This window comes from Buteo buteo, chromosome 8, assembly GCF_964188355.1.
Source record: "Buteo buteo chromosome 8, bButBut1.hap1.1, whole genome shotgun sequence".
Classification (NCBI taxonomy): Eukaryota; Metazoa; Chordata; class Aves; order Accipitriformes; family Accipitridae; genus Buteo; species Buteo buteo.
This window is the reverse complement of record NC_134178.1, coordinates 9,467,986-9,485,242: the sequence shown is the minus strand read 5'-3', so window position 1 is coordinate 9,485,242 and position 17,257 is coordinate 9,467,986. Positions and strand designations below refer to the sequence as shown.

Sequence of the window (17,257 nt, the reverse complement as noted above, 5' to 3'; positions counted from 1 at the left end):
TGGCTGTGGTCTTCCCTGGGAGAAACTCATACATAGCTGACTTTATGCTTTCTGACTGCCTGAGATTCCTCCTTCCCCCTGCCAAGATAGTGCCCCCTCTTGTAAGTATTATTTGTATTCTTTGTTCTTAGATGTATGGTCTTTTATTTGGGCAGAAAATACACTTTTCTTTTTCCTTGCACGCAGAGGTTAAAGTAATGGTGACCCAGTTAAACAAATGAAAAAGTGTATTTCTTTTTTCCTTAAATCGTGCCTTCATGAAATGTCCCTGGTTTTACTTAGGAATTTACCATTTTAAAATGCATGTCAAGTTGTGGAGGTTCAAGTTTCTTTTCAGAGTTATTGTGGGATTTGTTTGCTTCTTGCTTTTTAGAGTTAAGATTGGATAATACTTTAGAGAAAAACACATTATACTGATAGTAAAAATGTAATGCAGTGTAGGCTGTTCACGTAGTCTTTCCATTAGACCCTGGAATGAGTGCCTTCCACTGTAATGAGCTTTGGAGGTAGAGCACCGAAGAAGATTCTCTAGAATAGATCTGCGTGTGCTGGTGAAGCTACCAAAAATACATCCTTTCTCTAGCTGAGGCTGTCTTCTACCTCTGGAAACAATGAATGGATCCCGTGGCTTGGGTAATATATAGGCTTAAAGCCTTAATGCAAACATTAAGGTTTTTCTTTTAAGTACTGTCAGAGTCGCTCCTAATGGCTTGGTGCCTTGGAAGCAAATCTCAGTAAGTAACAGTCCTGGAAGATGACATTTAAGTGCCATGCCTCAGCATGAAGGCGCTACGGAAAAATAAATGCACCCTTGTTTAGTCTGAACTTTGCCTTGATTTTTTTCTAAACATTCTTAGAGTCACTTTGCTTCCTACTTTCCTTTTTGCCTCCTTCCTAATCTCAGAAGATAACTTTGCCATGATAGTGAGAAAAAGTTGTTTCTGTAAACTGCCAGTTGTTTTGGATCACAATAACACAGCGACTTGAGTGAAATCAGCAACTTAGCTTTTAAACAATTGCTAGAAATAACTAATAAAAATATTTTCATGCTAACTTTTCTGTGATTTCATTAATCTTAAGCAGGATGCGTGTGTGAGTTTTAGAAAAATAAATTCAATTATATTCATGTTGGGTATCATGCATTTTCAACAGCTCCTGCTGCACTTTACTCAGTACACAGTGCTTGATGCGGTTTCTTAATCGGTGTAAAAATGTGATACTTAATAATTTGGAGTTGCTGGAGCTTGGGTAGGTTTTCTTAACTTATTTAAGATAAGGTAAAAACAACTAATTGTGTACACAACTAAAGTATCTCCTGAACTATAAGCTAGCAGAAAGCTTTTGTTTTAAAAACGTCAACAATGGTCAAGGCTGCTTAAACTGTTGAGCACAGCAGTGTTTTGGCAGCACAAGGTGAAGTTGTCAGATGGGAAAGAAACTGATTTAGCTTGACTTTTCTACTTTTCTTTCCCCAAGATAAGTGGTATAACTGTCCTACAGGCAATGTTTTTGGAAGTGACATTGTTTCGTCTTTCTGTATTTGTTTGCATATGGACTTGAAATGTTCAACATGTCCATTAGATTGTTAAGGAACACAAGGAAAATGATGATGATATTGGTTTGCGTTTATTGCAATTTACATCTCTTCTAAAACCAAATGGTATTTCATGTGAGAAAGAGAAGAGGGCACTTCTGTGGTTCGACAAGATTCCCTTTTTCAAACATCTGAGGCCGTCCTCAGCCAAACAGTGGAGCCGTGAGCTTCTCAGAGGAGGCTCCTGAGAACTCCTTGCTGAGCAGCCTAAATGGGGGGGTTCTTGTCAACTCGTCCTTTACAGTGTTAGGATTTGCTGAAAGTGTTATAGAGTCCCTTGTGTATTTACTATTTTGAATTTCAGTTGAGTTTTGAGTATTTCCAAAGTTGAGAGATTCTACAACTTCCCTGGGCAACTTGTTGCAGTGTTGCACCACCCCCATTGTGATAAAAATTTCTCTAATATCTTAAGAATAGGGGTTTGTATCTTTTTTTCTGTCATATTTCAAAGTAGTAGTCTAACATAAATAGGAAATAATTACAGGCATGACCATCTTTATGTTGTTTGAAATGTAAGCCAAAAGTTTTTTGTTTGAAAATAGTACTTATTACAGTGCCTGTTTATTCTTAAGTATACGTTTATTCCTTTATAACATGCACAATCTGTTAGGTTTGTATGAAAGACAGTCTGTTATATCTACCTTTGATTTGCAGCTGAAGATAGATCTTTTGCTATTGTGTTTTGCGTAGTTGAGGGGGGTTTAAAAGTTTTTTAAAAAAAATAATTAACCTGGGAGGTTTACGATTTCCTATTTGAATACATTGACATTCTTCTGTCTAATAGAAAATCCTAGTAAAATAAGGGTACTCTTTTTTGTGAGCACTCTTTCTTCGAAAGGTTTGGGTTTCTCTTCTCCAAAGACTTTGGCTTTTGTAGCGTTCTATCTTCAAGAGCATTTTCCCATATTCTGAGGTTTATTTAAATTACTGTGTGGAATGTCTGATGATTTGATTTATTGAGAAAAGTGGGATATGCAGATTAATTTGATTTTATAGCAGAATGTATGATTTACAGCATTTATTCAAGATTCATAGGATCACGTATAGTAGAAGAATATAGTTTCTGTAAATCTGTGGAAAAAGCATGGGAGGTCTGCAGAATCCCTTAACCTCTTGAACTTTCCCATGTCATCCTATGAACTCTGAATCTATGGCACTGTTCAAATCAGGAAATGTTTAAAAATGAAAAGCCAAAACCCTAAGCTGCTAGATTTTGTATACAAAACATCTGTGGTTCTTGCAGTTTAACAATCATCTTTGTCATGATAACATAAGCAGGCTATTGTTAGTGCTCATCTTTACTTTATATAAAGTAGCATATGATTTCAGTAGTTTGTTTTCTTGTTATTTCAGCTTTACGACAAAATAAACACAAAATCTTCACCACAAATCAGGAATCCCCCAAGTGATGCTGTACAGAGAGCCAAAGAGGTAATGGCTTTAAAATATATTTTTTACTTTGAAAGTTTGATTGTATTTAAAGTGGAACATTTTTTTTTCTTCATTAAGATACTGATATGTATTCTGGTTCATAATCTGAATTATTTCTGGAATTCTACCATTGCTTACTTAAGTTACATAACAAGTTGCATAAACTTGCAAAATTCCATTATGTCTGTAAGGATTATATATTACTCGGTTTCATCATTTAACCTTTCCTGCAACAATAGTGGTATTAGAAGGAATACTCCTGTTGGGTAAATGCAGTATCTGTCATGTGCAGTTTATTTATCTGCAGCAGAAGTTTCACATTTATGTGCCTTAGTCACAGAAAAAGATATCTTTCTAGGTATCAGCTTTTTAAATTGGAAAACGAAGTTTATCATAGGTAATTCTAAGAAGAGCAGACCTAGAAATGCAATGAAGGTGGCCCATTAAGGTGAAAGATAGACACAGATGTTCTTAATTCTTATACCTGACAGATAGTATTTTGTTTGTTTATTGCAAGTAGTAAAAAAAAATAGTTGTATTATCTATTATCAGTATAAATAAGTACAGTTGTTGGGGGTAATGTCATAGGAAAACACTGTTTATAGTGCTATTAAAATAGAATGAACAGGAAGACTTTAAAACACTATTTAATAACTGAAGTCACACTGATAGACACCCTGAAGTCCCATTCTGCAAAATTTTCTGGCAGTTAATCCTGGGAGGTGCTTCCAGAACCAAAATACTCTGCTTTTGTTGCCCAAGTGTGAAAATAAAGGTGTAAGTATCAGGTTGCAGGCAACTGAGTTAAAGCTTATTTACTCCTTCCTCCTTCCCCCAGTGATAAGCTGAAATATGACTCTGATTTTATAAAATCTGGAGCATGGAGGTAGGGTAGCAGATGGACCACCTACACTTGATGTCTTTGACAATTTAATTTGTGGAGAGAAGGTTTTATGAGTATTTTTAATTCTGCTTTTAAACTGATTGTTTTAATAAATTGAGACCATGTGTGAAAGTAGCAATTGGTGGTGGTGACGTGTGTCACCTATTAGCACTTCATTTCTGTCTCCATATATTTAGCTGTTGGAGGAATGCTGTCAATTGAAAAAAGAGCAACTGTTTCCTTCAAATTTCTGCTTCAATCTCTCTCAGAAAGAAAATTGAAATGAGGTATTAAATTCTCTTGAGGGGGTGGGGAGGGCACATTCTCCTAAGCCCTTCCCTATCAAAAAATATTCTTTTGTATAATTACTTGGAGGTATTCTGATAGACCAGTGAGGGTTTTCATTTGTTAGATTAATAGCTTTATTTAAAAGAAAGTTACTATGGGCATTTCTCCTGCTTATTTTGCAGGTATTGGAAGAAATTTCATGTTACCCAGAGAACAATGATGCAAAGGAGCTAAAGCGTATTTTAACACAACCTCATTTCATGGTAAGCAAATGCTACTCTTGTTGGTTTGGGAGGCGGGGGGTAATATTCTTTATATTAGAAAACTTAAGTTCAGTAAGTTCTACCTAAAATCTGCAAGTGATGAAACTGCATACAATACAATAGGCCTATTAATAAATATTTCTAATGCGCTGATCTGGCAAAATAATTATTATTACTACTACTATTGGTCCCCATTACTGTGCTGAAAACTGTCAACAGTTTGGAGTAATCGAATTATGGAGCAGTTTCACTGTCTTTTTGCGGGGGCTGTGTTGCACATAGAAAGAAGAATGAATCCTTTTGGATGTCTGCAGGTAGAGCTAGGATCTTCCTTTTTCCCAAGGTCTTGTTAGGATAAAGGTGTGTGAATTCATTGCAGAATAAGTGTTTATTTATCGTTATTTTACAATAAATTGATAGCTTGTACAGTCTAGTGAATTTGTGTTACAGATCAACTCCTTCTGTGTCTGTTTCACAAACCTGATTTGTGGGCAGTAACTGTCCTAAGTTCAGGGATGTGACTGCTTAATAGCTTGGTTCAAGTCACTGAAGTCCAGTCTTTTGAAACTGCTTAAAGGATTTCTTTTGTTTATGCTGTGGATGAAGTTCCTAAGTTCAGAAATAAAAGCATTTGCTTAAATCTGCTATACAGTATTGTTGGTTTAAAATCGTGAATTTGACTTTCCCTAACACAAGGATTATATGCAGGGGGCTTTGTGGAATTGGCTTACCTGAAAGCTGAATTACTGTAAGTCTGAAGGATAAACCTAATTTCCAGGAAAGAGTGAGCTGAAACCAACCTCATATTCAGGTATAAGATGAAATCTGGATAGCTGCATGTCCCAGTGTGTTCTTTTGATGGCCACTGTAGCTTTGGGTGCATTTTTTTTAGTACTTTAAATCAGATCAGGAGTGTGTTTTTGAAATGAATCTCCTGATTGTCCCCTTACAATGCTTTGGCTTGTATCATGTAAGGGTCTTGGAGCATGCAAACTAGACTCCTTTCAGATAAAATTAAACTCGAAGATATACGCCAGAAGCCAGTGTAATCCAGCAGCTGATGGGCATTCAGCCCACAGGGCAAGATGGAAGCTGGTCAGACGTAAAAACTCCTGCAATGCATTCAGTGTGTACATCGGGTCCTCACTAACCCAATGGTTTTACTTGTTGATTCATTCCTATTTCATTGCACTAATTGCTAATGCAGACATTGGCTTTTTATGTTGTACTCAGCAACACACTGATATGTCATTGCCTGGAGATGATACCTATCCTGAAGTCTGTAACAAATCTGGTTCAATGTTTAGCAGGAATACTTGCTTGAACAAAAAACAAGGTTCTGTTTCTGCTAGAACAGAAAACAAGGTGGAATGGTACTCAGCCATACTGTAAGAAAGATTTTAAAAAAAAAAAACAAGAACAATACTGTCTGGTACTCAGTCTGACAGCTCATTTGATTTACCTTTTTTGCATAATTACCACACAGTATTGCAAAAACATTAGGCACTGTGAAGAAAGAGCATTTTTTAAGTATGTTTTCAGAGTAGGCATCAATAAAAATGATTGTGGCATATAAAAATTTCATGTAACAAATCAAGCAACAGGAAAAGTGAGTTGGAAATCATCTTTTATAGGTATCTATTTCCACCTGATATCCTCATAAATTTAAAACCATCTGTCAGAATTCTTTTGCTGCAATTCTATAAAAAGTATTTTTTTATAAAGAATAAGCTGCAATTCCTTAACAAATATTTTTGATGAGGAGTAATTTCAGTAAGTTAGTCTATGGCATCCCAAGCTAATTTGCTAGTTGATGGAGTCCCATCCCTTCTCCCCATGTTTCATCCTCTCCCTTGCAGTTGTTCTGAGGTTCATCTGGCACTGCACTTCGGTATTGCACTGTGCTAAACTAGTAGAAAACTGCTTCAACCAAACAGTTATCCATTTAGCAAAAAAGAATTGGGGACAACTGGAATGCTGCCAGAGTCAGAATGAGGAAGGGGACAGAAACACGCAATCCGGGTTAGAGAGGAATGGCACAGACATGTAAAGCAGCAGTTAAATCAGCATACGTTGCTGTGGAACCATACCTTTAGGGTGCAGATACCAAAGAGTCTTCAGATGTCAGAGGCAATCCCGTCCTCTCCCATCATTCCTACTCCTGCTCCCAGATACACCTTTTATAAGGTAGCAGACCTTACAAAGTTATTCTTATATATGTGGCATTCTGCCAGACTTTCCTTCAGAGGCAAAGCCTTTAAAATAGATACTATTAGGAAAGGAAATAACTGTATAAAACAATATTGTCAGCCTACACTCCATGTGTTTACCAAACATCGTACAGAGCAATGCTCTGGTTAGTAAGTCGCTGAGCTCTGACGCACTGAGACTGAAGCAATGAAGTGTAATAAGTAGGATCATGTGCATTAATACCTGTATGATAACAGAGTATTTTACTATTACTTATATTATTACCTAATGTGTATGCCTAATCGGAAGACAATGGAGTATAGTCTGTCTCGTTTACTTAAACACAGTGTTAGTGGCTTAGACTATGTATAGGCCTTTACAGAACCAAAGCCAATAAAGTATGTGTTTGTAAGTACTCTTACTGGCACTGAGATCTTCAAGTTCAAAGTTTTTTGTTGTTTTAGATTTGTTTTACCCTTGCTTGCCTTATGGGTACAGGAATAAATTATGAATTTAGTCTGTACAAGCTTAACATTTTAATTTAAAGAAACGTGTATAAATTTTGCATAAAGGTCTTTCAGCAGATAGTTAATTTAAGAATTCTTTAGAAGATTATCAAGTACCTCATTTGTTGTGTACAAATTTCAGGGAGCTTTTATTCCATTACACAACTTTGAGTAGTTTTTCAAATGTGCAGGTATTATCTGTAAAAGGTTCTATTATATATGTTTAGTATGTGGCAGGAATTGAAACATTTGCTGTACTAGGAGACTTTTACTTAATTACATATTGAAGTTTCATCTATCATCATCTGCCTTCCTACGCTGTTCTTTGTAGACTATGATACTGCGATATAGTAGAAAGCAGTTGTTCTCACTAAACTTATTTTCAGCAGGATTATCATTTTCTGCAAAGGAAAAAGAAATGGGGGGGGAATCTAAATTATCGAAATTAACAGAAATGCATGAAAACAAGTATCTTTACTTAAAGTCCAATAGCTGCCTTTATATTAAATGTTTTCAACGTTTAAATTGAGCTTGCTGTACTTTAATATCTGGTGTTTCTGAATTTGTGTTAATTTTTGTTAACACATTCAGAAGTCATCTAGTATAATTATGAACCTTTAAAAATGTTGATTACCATATTTTAACCTCCTACAAAGTGTATATTATTGCTGAAAATACAGTGTAAAGCAAGGCAAGTATTTGATGTGAAACAAATGTAAGGCCCTGAATTACATAAGAAATGTAATATTAAAGCGTGGAGAGTGTAACAGATACAGGCAGGTGCATGAAGTTGAGTAAGTAGCTTTGAGCAGATTGAGCTGAAGGAAGCACAGAAGATCATCCTACTCCGTTAAAGAGTGCTTGTGTGCAAAGCCAAGATCACGCTCACTCCTAGAATGGATGGGGTTTGTAACAGCCAGAGCTAAGGCATGATTGCACATGGCTGCTCTTCTCTTATCTGGGACAACTGCAAACAGTTTTCAGATACTAGAATGAGAATTAAACTAAATCTCTAAACCTAGGAGTTTGAGCTTAGTGGTTGACAAAATAAGATGAAAAACAGAAAATGCAGATACAGGTTTGTATTTAACTAAAAACAGTATTTGTGTAGGTGGGCTTGAAACACTGGAAAAACAGGAGGGAATGTGGGCAGAGCATTGCTAATTTAGGGAATTCCGTTCCATCATTGTAATGCTGAATTCCCAACTATAGTTTGAAACTGATTTGAGGAAAGGGAACTTAAACTGTTTATGAAGTTGTCTTTTATAACATAGCACACTTTAGAAGTGCTACCTTGGGAACAAATTTAGGATTTTGTAGAGGCCATAAAAATCCCCTTGTAGGGATTTTTTTTATCACCTTTTTTTCAGTTTAAGTTCTGCTTAAACATTTTAATTGAAGACTAAGATGTTGCAGAGTCAGATTTCTCTGCCAAAAAAATTTCTAGGTGGTCAATCTCAAGCCTTGCAGGATTGATGGATTTTGCAAGTTAAGAGCTATGAGCATTTAAATGAAAATTAACAAGATGTTAACTATAATATAGATTGACCTAACTATGGTGGTGGCTGATGTCTCTACTATTGTAGAGATATTCTAAGAACTAGGCTTGATTTATCAATCCTTATCTGAAAGACCCATCCATTTGGGTATAGAGGCAGGATCTATCTCTGGTCCTTGATGAGTTAGTATAGCAGTAGAACTAGCATGTTCCCATATAAATTGTATTTAGCGTTTTGACAGAAGCAAGCTAGCTATAATATACTCCTTATTAAAAGTTGAATGCAAATGTGAAATGGACGTGATATGGGGCTTTTAACGATATCCTGGAGGACAGTGGAATGTCATACCATAAAAAAGCCTGGTACTATTGAATACTGCTTTGCAAATGTTGACACTTTGTCCAGCTTATGTCTCGTAATACTATGTTATACTTTTTACAGTTATACAGGCTTCATGTCTTTGCCCTAGCTTAGAGTTCTTAATCAGTTGTTCTGCTTATCAAAGATATTTAAATACATTTAATCAATTATGTGTTGTACCATTCTTTGCATCAAGAAACAGAATAAAACCGATGAATTAGTATTTGAGCAGTTTGTTGGTTTAAACTGTAATTTTTATCACGGATTTTGAACTCAGTGTGGTTGTGCTGGGTCTGTGCTCTGGGGGAAGGGGAGAGTATCGAAGTGGTGATGCTAGTAAACAACAAAAAACAGTATTTCATTCTTTCAGTCAATACCGATCCACAGTCGGTCTTTATTAGAATGAAATACCATGGGATCTGAATACCTTTCCATTTTACTAGGGTAATTATTATAGAATAGTTTGCTCAGAAAGATAGCTTCCTAATTCTGTGTCTAGGCACATAAATAAAGATAGCTTAATTCTGACACCTTGCAGGTGTCAAGAAGATAGGGGAGAGGGAAGCAGCATCATTCTCATTGAGGTTTCTACAGTAGAAAATCAGGTTTACTCGTGTAGATTTTAAAGACTAGGTATGTGTGTATGCATTTGCAGTCTGCTGAAGTTTACCTTAGAATCCTTTAGGGGAAAAGTTTCTGTATAGAAAGTGAGGTACAAATATCTTGGATTTCCTTTAGTTTCTGAAAAGCTTCAAAAATACTTAAAGGAATGAGCGGGGGGCATCAGAGATGATGGAATTCTGATATTTTGTTGCTATAATCTCCTCTAGGCCTTACTTCAAACTCATGATGTAGTGGCACATGAAGTTTACAGTGATGAAGCGCTGAGAGTTACACCTCCTCCCACCTCTCCATACTTAAACGGAGATTCTCCAGAAAGCGCCAACGGCGACATGGACATGGAGAATGTAACACGAGTTCGACTGGTGCAGTTCCAGAAGAACACAGATGAACCAATGGTATGGAGGGAACCTCAGTCTTTTTTTTGACTCTGTACTGGTAGAGACCAGTATTATAATGATTTTAATGCCAGTTTCTGCACTTTGAAGTAGGGCTGCCAGTATAATCGGAATAGTTCAGCAGCCGTTGTAGATACTTATCCTCCTGTGCACATCCTTAACTTAAAATGCTATGTGTGCATTCATGCTACTGCTGTACCACTAGAGCTTTTTTTGTTTAAAAATGACCTTGTAGCATTTATAGCAGATTAGGCTTTAAACCAAACCGGACACTTTGCACTTCAATACAAAATTACATTTTTAATAAACCAGAATCTTATATGCTCATATATTGAAGTATTGCATCTTCACTTATAAATAGTATCTATTTTCATTGCTCATATTTAAGTGAGTGACAGTTTTTATTTTAACCTTAAAATTTATACTCTACCTTCAAGCTTTTAGGAGAAGTGACTGTTCTTAACCACTCAAGAATCACACTGCTTAATGTTTTATTTTTAAAATATAAACATTTCCTTTTTCTAGGGAATCACTTTAAAAATGAATGAGCTGAACCATTGCATTGTGGCAAGAATTATGCATGGAGGAATGATTCACCGGCAAGGTAATCATGTGTCATGAATAGTTTTGTCTTCAAACACAATTATTTAGACCATTTTGTACAAACTGTGTAACGGTACATACTCCTCATTTTGATTGCTACTATTCCATAGTTGTGTACCTCTGTATTTGGATGAAGTCCTGTTAACTGCCTTTGTTACCTTCCAGTTGCAGATGTCTGCCAGCGTCTTGAGATGAGAGCCCACGATATTTCATTTAAGCCTTAGTTAGGGTAATGGGAGTATAGCTCAGTAAGAGATTGAAATGCCAATAATTTCTGGAGCAGTACTTATTTAAGCCACTGTTTAAAAAAGAAAATCTTTAGACTAGTTACAGTACTTTTCCTTGCAATAAGGAAAGAGCTTTTTTCAACAAAAAAATTACATTTCTCCATGTATTTTCACACAATTCTTGAGGATCTTTGTACTTTTGATGTTGAGGGTCATAAAAATCATTTTTGAAATAAATATATTTCTTGTGCCTAGAACTTGAATTTTTATTTTCAGTTTTCACTACTACAGCAAACCCTGCAAACATGTATCTTTAATCTCCAGTCTACTCCTTTTTTCCATTTTGTGTGTCCAGATCAGGTGTCAAAAAATAGGTGGGCTTTGTCCTACTTTAAACAGATGAACTTCCCTGCTAGGTTGTTAGCTGCAAGTTTGGATTGCACCCTTAAAAGGATTACTTTAGTTTTTCCAGTTTGCCATCTTTTTCTTTTGATGAGTACAAAAATTTTCATCATTTGTCAGACCAAGGTTCCTTCTAGCCTACTGTTCTATTTCAAAGGAAGCTAGGAACAGGTAATTAGGAAGACAAAACATAAAACAGGGAAAGGGTACAGTGATCTTTCCCTGATATATTCACTTTATCTCCTCAATATGGTCAAACCTGTCAAGAAGCAGGAAAGATGGAACTTTTCATACAAGCAAAGACGCAGTTCATACAGACTTTTATGTTCCTTTAGAGGACCCTCTGAACTGAAATTTATTTGGCTTCTAAAAGTGAATTTAAAAGGAGGTTGCTCTAAGATTCACAGGAAGAAGGTTTTCTTCCAACAGTACATAGGTAGTGGTGATCCTCTGCAGACTATTGTTTCACGTGAGTGTGCCACAATGGGGGTAATAAAACTTTTAAAACCTGTTAAAACTTCATCTACCTAAGGTAGCTCTTCTGCACATACGTTTAGTTTGAAAATGAACTATACTTCAGTGCTTTTGTAGTACTGTTTGGGGTTTTTTTTTTAATATTTCTAATTTTGCTAGTGCTCTAGATGCCTCCTAGCTTCACTGCTTCATTCAACATATCTGTATTTAGAATATTTTTACTGAATAGAACAACGCGAGTGTAAGTTAACAGTGACCTCAAGCACAACATGTCTTTGAATCCTATTGACAGAGTCTGTGGCTTTTATTTGATTCGGGGGAGGGGGGGGGTATGTTGTTGTTTCTGCTGTCTCCTCTTGCTATATGGAAAACTGCCAGGCAATAACAGCAATGACTAGATAATAGATCTATTGGGAGGGTTACAGGAAATGTGTAATTTCAGGTCTAGCAATATTACGTAGAAACTGCACAATTCCCAATCACGAAATAGAAGGTGCTGTGAAGTCTGCCTCCTGTCTCTGTGCCAGCTGTACCTAGTCCTGCTGATTATAGTTGTCCTTACTCAAATGGTGGGGGAGTTGAAGTGGGAAGATAGGCTTGTAAAGATGCTATCTACTTGCACCTTCCAGGGGACTCAGCTCAATGAAAATGAAACACCAGTTTCAGTCATTAAAAATTGTCTTTTTGTTGACTTGTGTGCTATTTTAGGATAAGCAAATGAATGGTATCTTACATCTCAGGCTTTTAATTATGTCTTGGCTTTCCCCTTTGTGTCTGTGCCTTAACTTAGCTCAGTTGTCCATTCACTTTTTACCTGTGGATTCTGTTTAGACCACTCGTACTGTAAATATTATATTCAGAGGATCTGCATGTAGCCTGAGTTCTCAGCAGCTCTCAGTATCTTAACCAATGGGGTTTTTGCTGCTGACTGGTTTTGGGGCATACACGCTTAAAGGTGAATTCATTCTTAAGATGCATTTAAGAAGAGGGACCAATACGGCATTTAAAAATATTTCCAAAGAAGAGAGAGGACTTACTGGCAGCTCATTTAACTTCACCAGAAAAACAGCAGTTGTACATTGTCTATGCTACATTGTCGAAGTGACTTAATGTAAAACTCACACCAGTTTTTGGAACACTGATACCCCGATAAGGTTTATTCAGTTCTAACAAAATGTATGTGATGACTTGGTGAAAATATGATTTTACGTTCACAGCCTTCACTTTCCAAGCTACAGGATTTTCTTTTAGCTACAAAACATGTTTCCGAATAGGGACTCCAAGAATTTGTTCTGTCTTCTTCCTAATAGGGTAGGATTTCTCATACTTCTGTGCAGAGCAAGAGCACACACTTCCTAAAACTGTCGTCACTCTGCCTTGCAAAGACAAAGAAGGAAATAATTTACTCCAGAAATACATCAATTCTTTGTTATTACAGATGTATTACACATCAATAAGTCATGTATAGCTTAAGTTCTAAATAAACACTGCACTGTCAATAGAAAAGGAAGCAAAAGCAACCAAAATTAGATGCTTAAGCTTAGGTATCATGGGAGCTACAAATGGTACAGAAGACTCTATTCAAAGATGTTGAGAATACTCTTTTCCAACAAGAATATTTAGAAACATTTAAAAGTTTCTACAAATAATAAAAGCCTCTTCCCCAAACGTCTTCCTGTGGTTTATCAGTGCATCCACCCCTCAAAACAGAATGACTATCTACTGCTAAATGTCCATGCTTTATTCTCATCTTTTATGTGTACTGCTCCATTCCAGGCATGAACAGAAAAATATTCACTTCTGTCAGAGTAACAGAAATGGGAATTTCTCCAGAAGAGGGGATTTTATTATAGTGCACTATTGAAATTATTTGATACAGGGATATTACTGAGTCTGATTCTCATTCTAATATTTAATTCCATCAGATTTATATTTTGAATAATGCCAAAGAATCTTTATACTATTCCAGGGCATATGCTCTTTCTGATTCAGTACTATTGTTTAATAACAATTACACTCCAAACACAATTTAATCTTGGCATGATACAGTCAATACAGAGCTTCATTTTTTTTAGAATTTTTTTTTTTAAGAATTGGGTATTGAATGCCTTCCTGAGAAAGTCTGCCAAAACTGAACTTTCAAAGTGTTTCACTAGAGATTCAGTCATTAATATTCTAGATGTGAACTAGATTAATTTGAAATTCAGATGCAGGACTGTTGCATTCACATTCAGTAAACTATTAATTGTGATAATTTTTCCACTGAAGTGTGGAAGAACAACTGCCATGAGTCCTCTTTTATAATTTCACTGTCAGCAGATCAGCTTCGGTAGAATTGTTTGGAGCATTTAATGTGGCTGAAGGACTTACTCTTGAGAGTACTGAAAGTTTTCGTAAACTTTGGGCTCTCTCCCGTAGCACTGCCAAGTGAGCTTCAGTTTCACAGGAGAGCCCAAAGGGACTCATAGCAACAGAGCTTTTCAGGATTCTTCTCCTTGGTTCAGTCTGTGCTTGTGTTTAGCAGGCACACAGTTTGATTTTCCTACATTTGTCGAGCTAGAAGTTTTGCTTGCATGGTATTCTTTGGAAAAACTGACTATTGTGGCTCGGGAAAAGAATGTTAAGGATTTTCCAGGATTCTAGTTGATTGACTTTTTCCAGGTAACTTTCCATACATGTGTTTTAGTTTAGCAAATGTTTGACAGTTGCTAGTTTTCTAAGTAAGATTAATTATATTAGGTACAGTAATTGTATTAGGTACAGTATTTAGAAAAGGATACTTGCACAAATTATTTAAATCATATAGCAGATAGAACTATATGTGAAATAAATGGTCTTGTCATATTTCATTATACATGAAAAACATCTTCTGACTAACAATAAACCATGGAAGTTTTTTTGGAGAACTGCTAGAGAATTAGGTGGGCTTGAGCTACTCAAGTCAGAAATTATCATGCAAAAAGAGCCTCCTAGATTGCTTCTAATCCTGAAGATAATTAATTAATTTGCTGCCTCCTCCCTGTTGAGCTTTTGTAGTCTTAGAGCTGTGTTGTAGCATGCCATTCCCATCCCAGCTTCAGCAGGTCAGGTTTTGACTTGCCTAAGCTAAGTAGATAATTTCGTTCATCATCTGACGTTGTAGGTAGTCACACCAATCATTACATTCAAGCTGTAGTCAAGTGTACATACAGAAAAGGCGTACTGTAACTATAGCAAATCAAAATCAGAGAAATGAAAAAATACGGAAGTCTGACAGATAAAATTAAGACTGTGTCCAGAAGCCAAACTGCATTAAGTAGTCATCTGATAAAATACTGCTTGAATATCTCTGTTGAATGTTTCCAGCTGACTAGTTGCAGGTGACTTTCTTTTCAATGTGTGGGTTTTTTGCAGTGTCCTTGTAAGGGACTGATGTTTTCCCCATGTACTTTATCGGGTGCCCAGGAGTCTCATGCTGGTGTATTGACTGCACTCTGAAAGACAGATTCGTGATCTTTGGTAGCTAATACATAGCTACTGAAGTCCTTTTCTGAATCTAGCCAAAAAACTGATTTTAATGTTGTTTCATATTTGTGCTTTTGTATCAATATTAGTACTGTCTTAAAATTATCTCAATTTGTAAAAACATGTTTGAAGTAATTGTGTATTTTGTTAAATCCACAGGTACGCTACATGTAGGGGATGAAATCCGAGAAATAAATGGAATCAGTGTGGCAAATCAAACTGTAGAACAACTACAAAAAATGCTTGTAAGTGCATGAAATCTTTTTCATGTTCTTTATAAAAGTGCCTGTCTTATTTTGACAACTTTTATGTAATTGCATTGTGACTTCCCCTTTTTCTTCTATTCTTGATAGCCTACATGTGCAAGTAACACAAAGTCTTCCTGTGTTCAGCTGTTAAAGCCTTCTGCAGGCTCTCCCCTGTTTATTAGTAGTGGCTTTTTTTTGCACCTTATACCCAGGAATGGTAAAACGCACCTCCAGGTGTCATTTTATTTATTCCATTTAGTCCCACAGAAAAGATCATTGACACCCAGCCATTCCTGACAGATGTATGTCTGACCAGCTCTTAAAAAAATTTGAGTAATGGAGATTCCCCAAACTCTCCAGGCAGTTGACTTTAGTGTATAACTCTTCTATCCTTTAGAAAGTTTTATCTAATGTCTGACTTTCCTTTGTTGAAATGCAGGAGTTTCTTCTCTTGTCTCTAGTGGACATAACAGAAAAAATACCACTTTCCTCCTGTTACTCATCCCAAGTTAGTCTATAAAGATCACGCCCTTATTTTAAATCTTCAGTCTACACCAAGTGTAGTCACTGAGTATACTGTGAGAGAAAAGAAACTTTTCTTGACTGTTGGTATAATTGCTACACAAATACAAAGACGGTAAATCATAGAACCATTCAGGTTGGAAGTAACATCAGGAGGTCTCCAGTCCAGTCTCCTGCACAAAGCAGGGTCAATGTTGAATGCAGCCCAGGTTGCTCAGGGCTTTGTCTGGTTAAGCCTTGAAAATATCCAAGGACAGAGATTTGACAGGACAGGCGCCTCTTTGGGCAACCTGTTCCAATACTTAATTATCATCATAGGGAAAAATGTGTTCCTTAAATGTATCTGTGAATATGCTTTTGCTATTTAACATGTATGATGAAAGGGAAGAAAATGCCACTTTCGTAGCAAAGAGTCTGTGGATCACAAGATGATAGCTACAAAGAAAAGACTGATATGGAAGAAACCTACACATCTCTGAATCTCTCACCTTAAAATACAGCTGTAGGTTCTAGGCATTTGAAAACTGGTCAGGCGAACAAACTGATCATATATGTTTATATTTTAGATTAATAAGAGATGATTTAAATGTTTGTTTATAAGTGAAATGACAAATTAGCTGTAGCATTTTAGATTTCTGAATATTTACTTTAGGAAAACATACTGCTGCTCTCAAGCTATGATGCGTTCCTTTCAAGCATTAGTGGTTTGGAGGTTTTATCTTCAGTGTCTTAGTCTTTAAAGAAGTGCTTCTCTTTTTCCAGAGGGAAATGCGTGGAAGTATTACCTTTAAGATTGTGCCAAGTTATCGCACGCAATCTTCATCCTGTGAGGTAATGAATTTAATGAACTGTCCCATTTCTTCCTCAGTCCTGTAACTAACTGCCTGCTGATGGCTGAATGTTACTGCTTTCTGGGAAATTGTTTCTGCCTGTCCTGTTAGATCACGCACACCAATTTTACAACAAAGATAACGGAACATGAGTAGGTCCCACCTACCTACTCAGCCCTGCCTTCATATTCATCTCATCAGCACCTTAACTAACTCTTTACAGCCTGTTAAAAAAAAAAAAAAAATAGGAAAGGGGATCCTCAACTCCTGCATTTAGGAAGCCCCTTTAAAAAAAATTACAATTTAAACACATTCTCCAGGAAGTCTATTAAAGTTCCTAAGCTGAGGAACAATCATCCTTTTTTTAGGCATTAAACATTATTTTACTGCTTTGGGCTGTTAAGGGTTAATTGG

General features: G+C 36.3%; 1 protein-coding gene across 4 annotated transcripts in view; it reads left to right on the top strand.

Annotated features, from left to right (window-relative positions):
* CASK (calcium/calmodulin dependent serine protein kinase) overlaps nucleotides 1–17,257 on the top strand; it is a 223,155-nt gene that overhangs the window by 175,196 nt on the left and 30,702 nt on the right. For all 4 annotated transcript variants that reach the window (XM_075033580.1, XM_075033578.1, XM_075033582.1 and 1 more), the window contains exons 12-17: nucleotides 2,948–3,025; nucleotides 4,379–4,459; nucleotides 9,845–10,033; nucleotides 10,559–10,637; nucleotides 15,403–15,488; nucleotides 16,776–16,844. In XM_075033580.1, coding sequence (XP_074889681.1) covers nucleotides 2,948–3,025; nucleotides 4,379–4,459; nucleotides 9,845–10,033; nucleotides 10,559–10,637; nucleotides 15,403–15,488; nucleotides 16,776–16,844 — 582 coding nt within the window. The remainder of the gene's footprint in view (nucleotides 1–2,947; nucleotides 3,026–4,378; nucleotides 4,460–9,844; nucleotides 10,034–10,558; nucleotides 10,638–15,402; nucleotides 15,489–16,775; nucleotides 16,845–17,257) is intronic.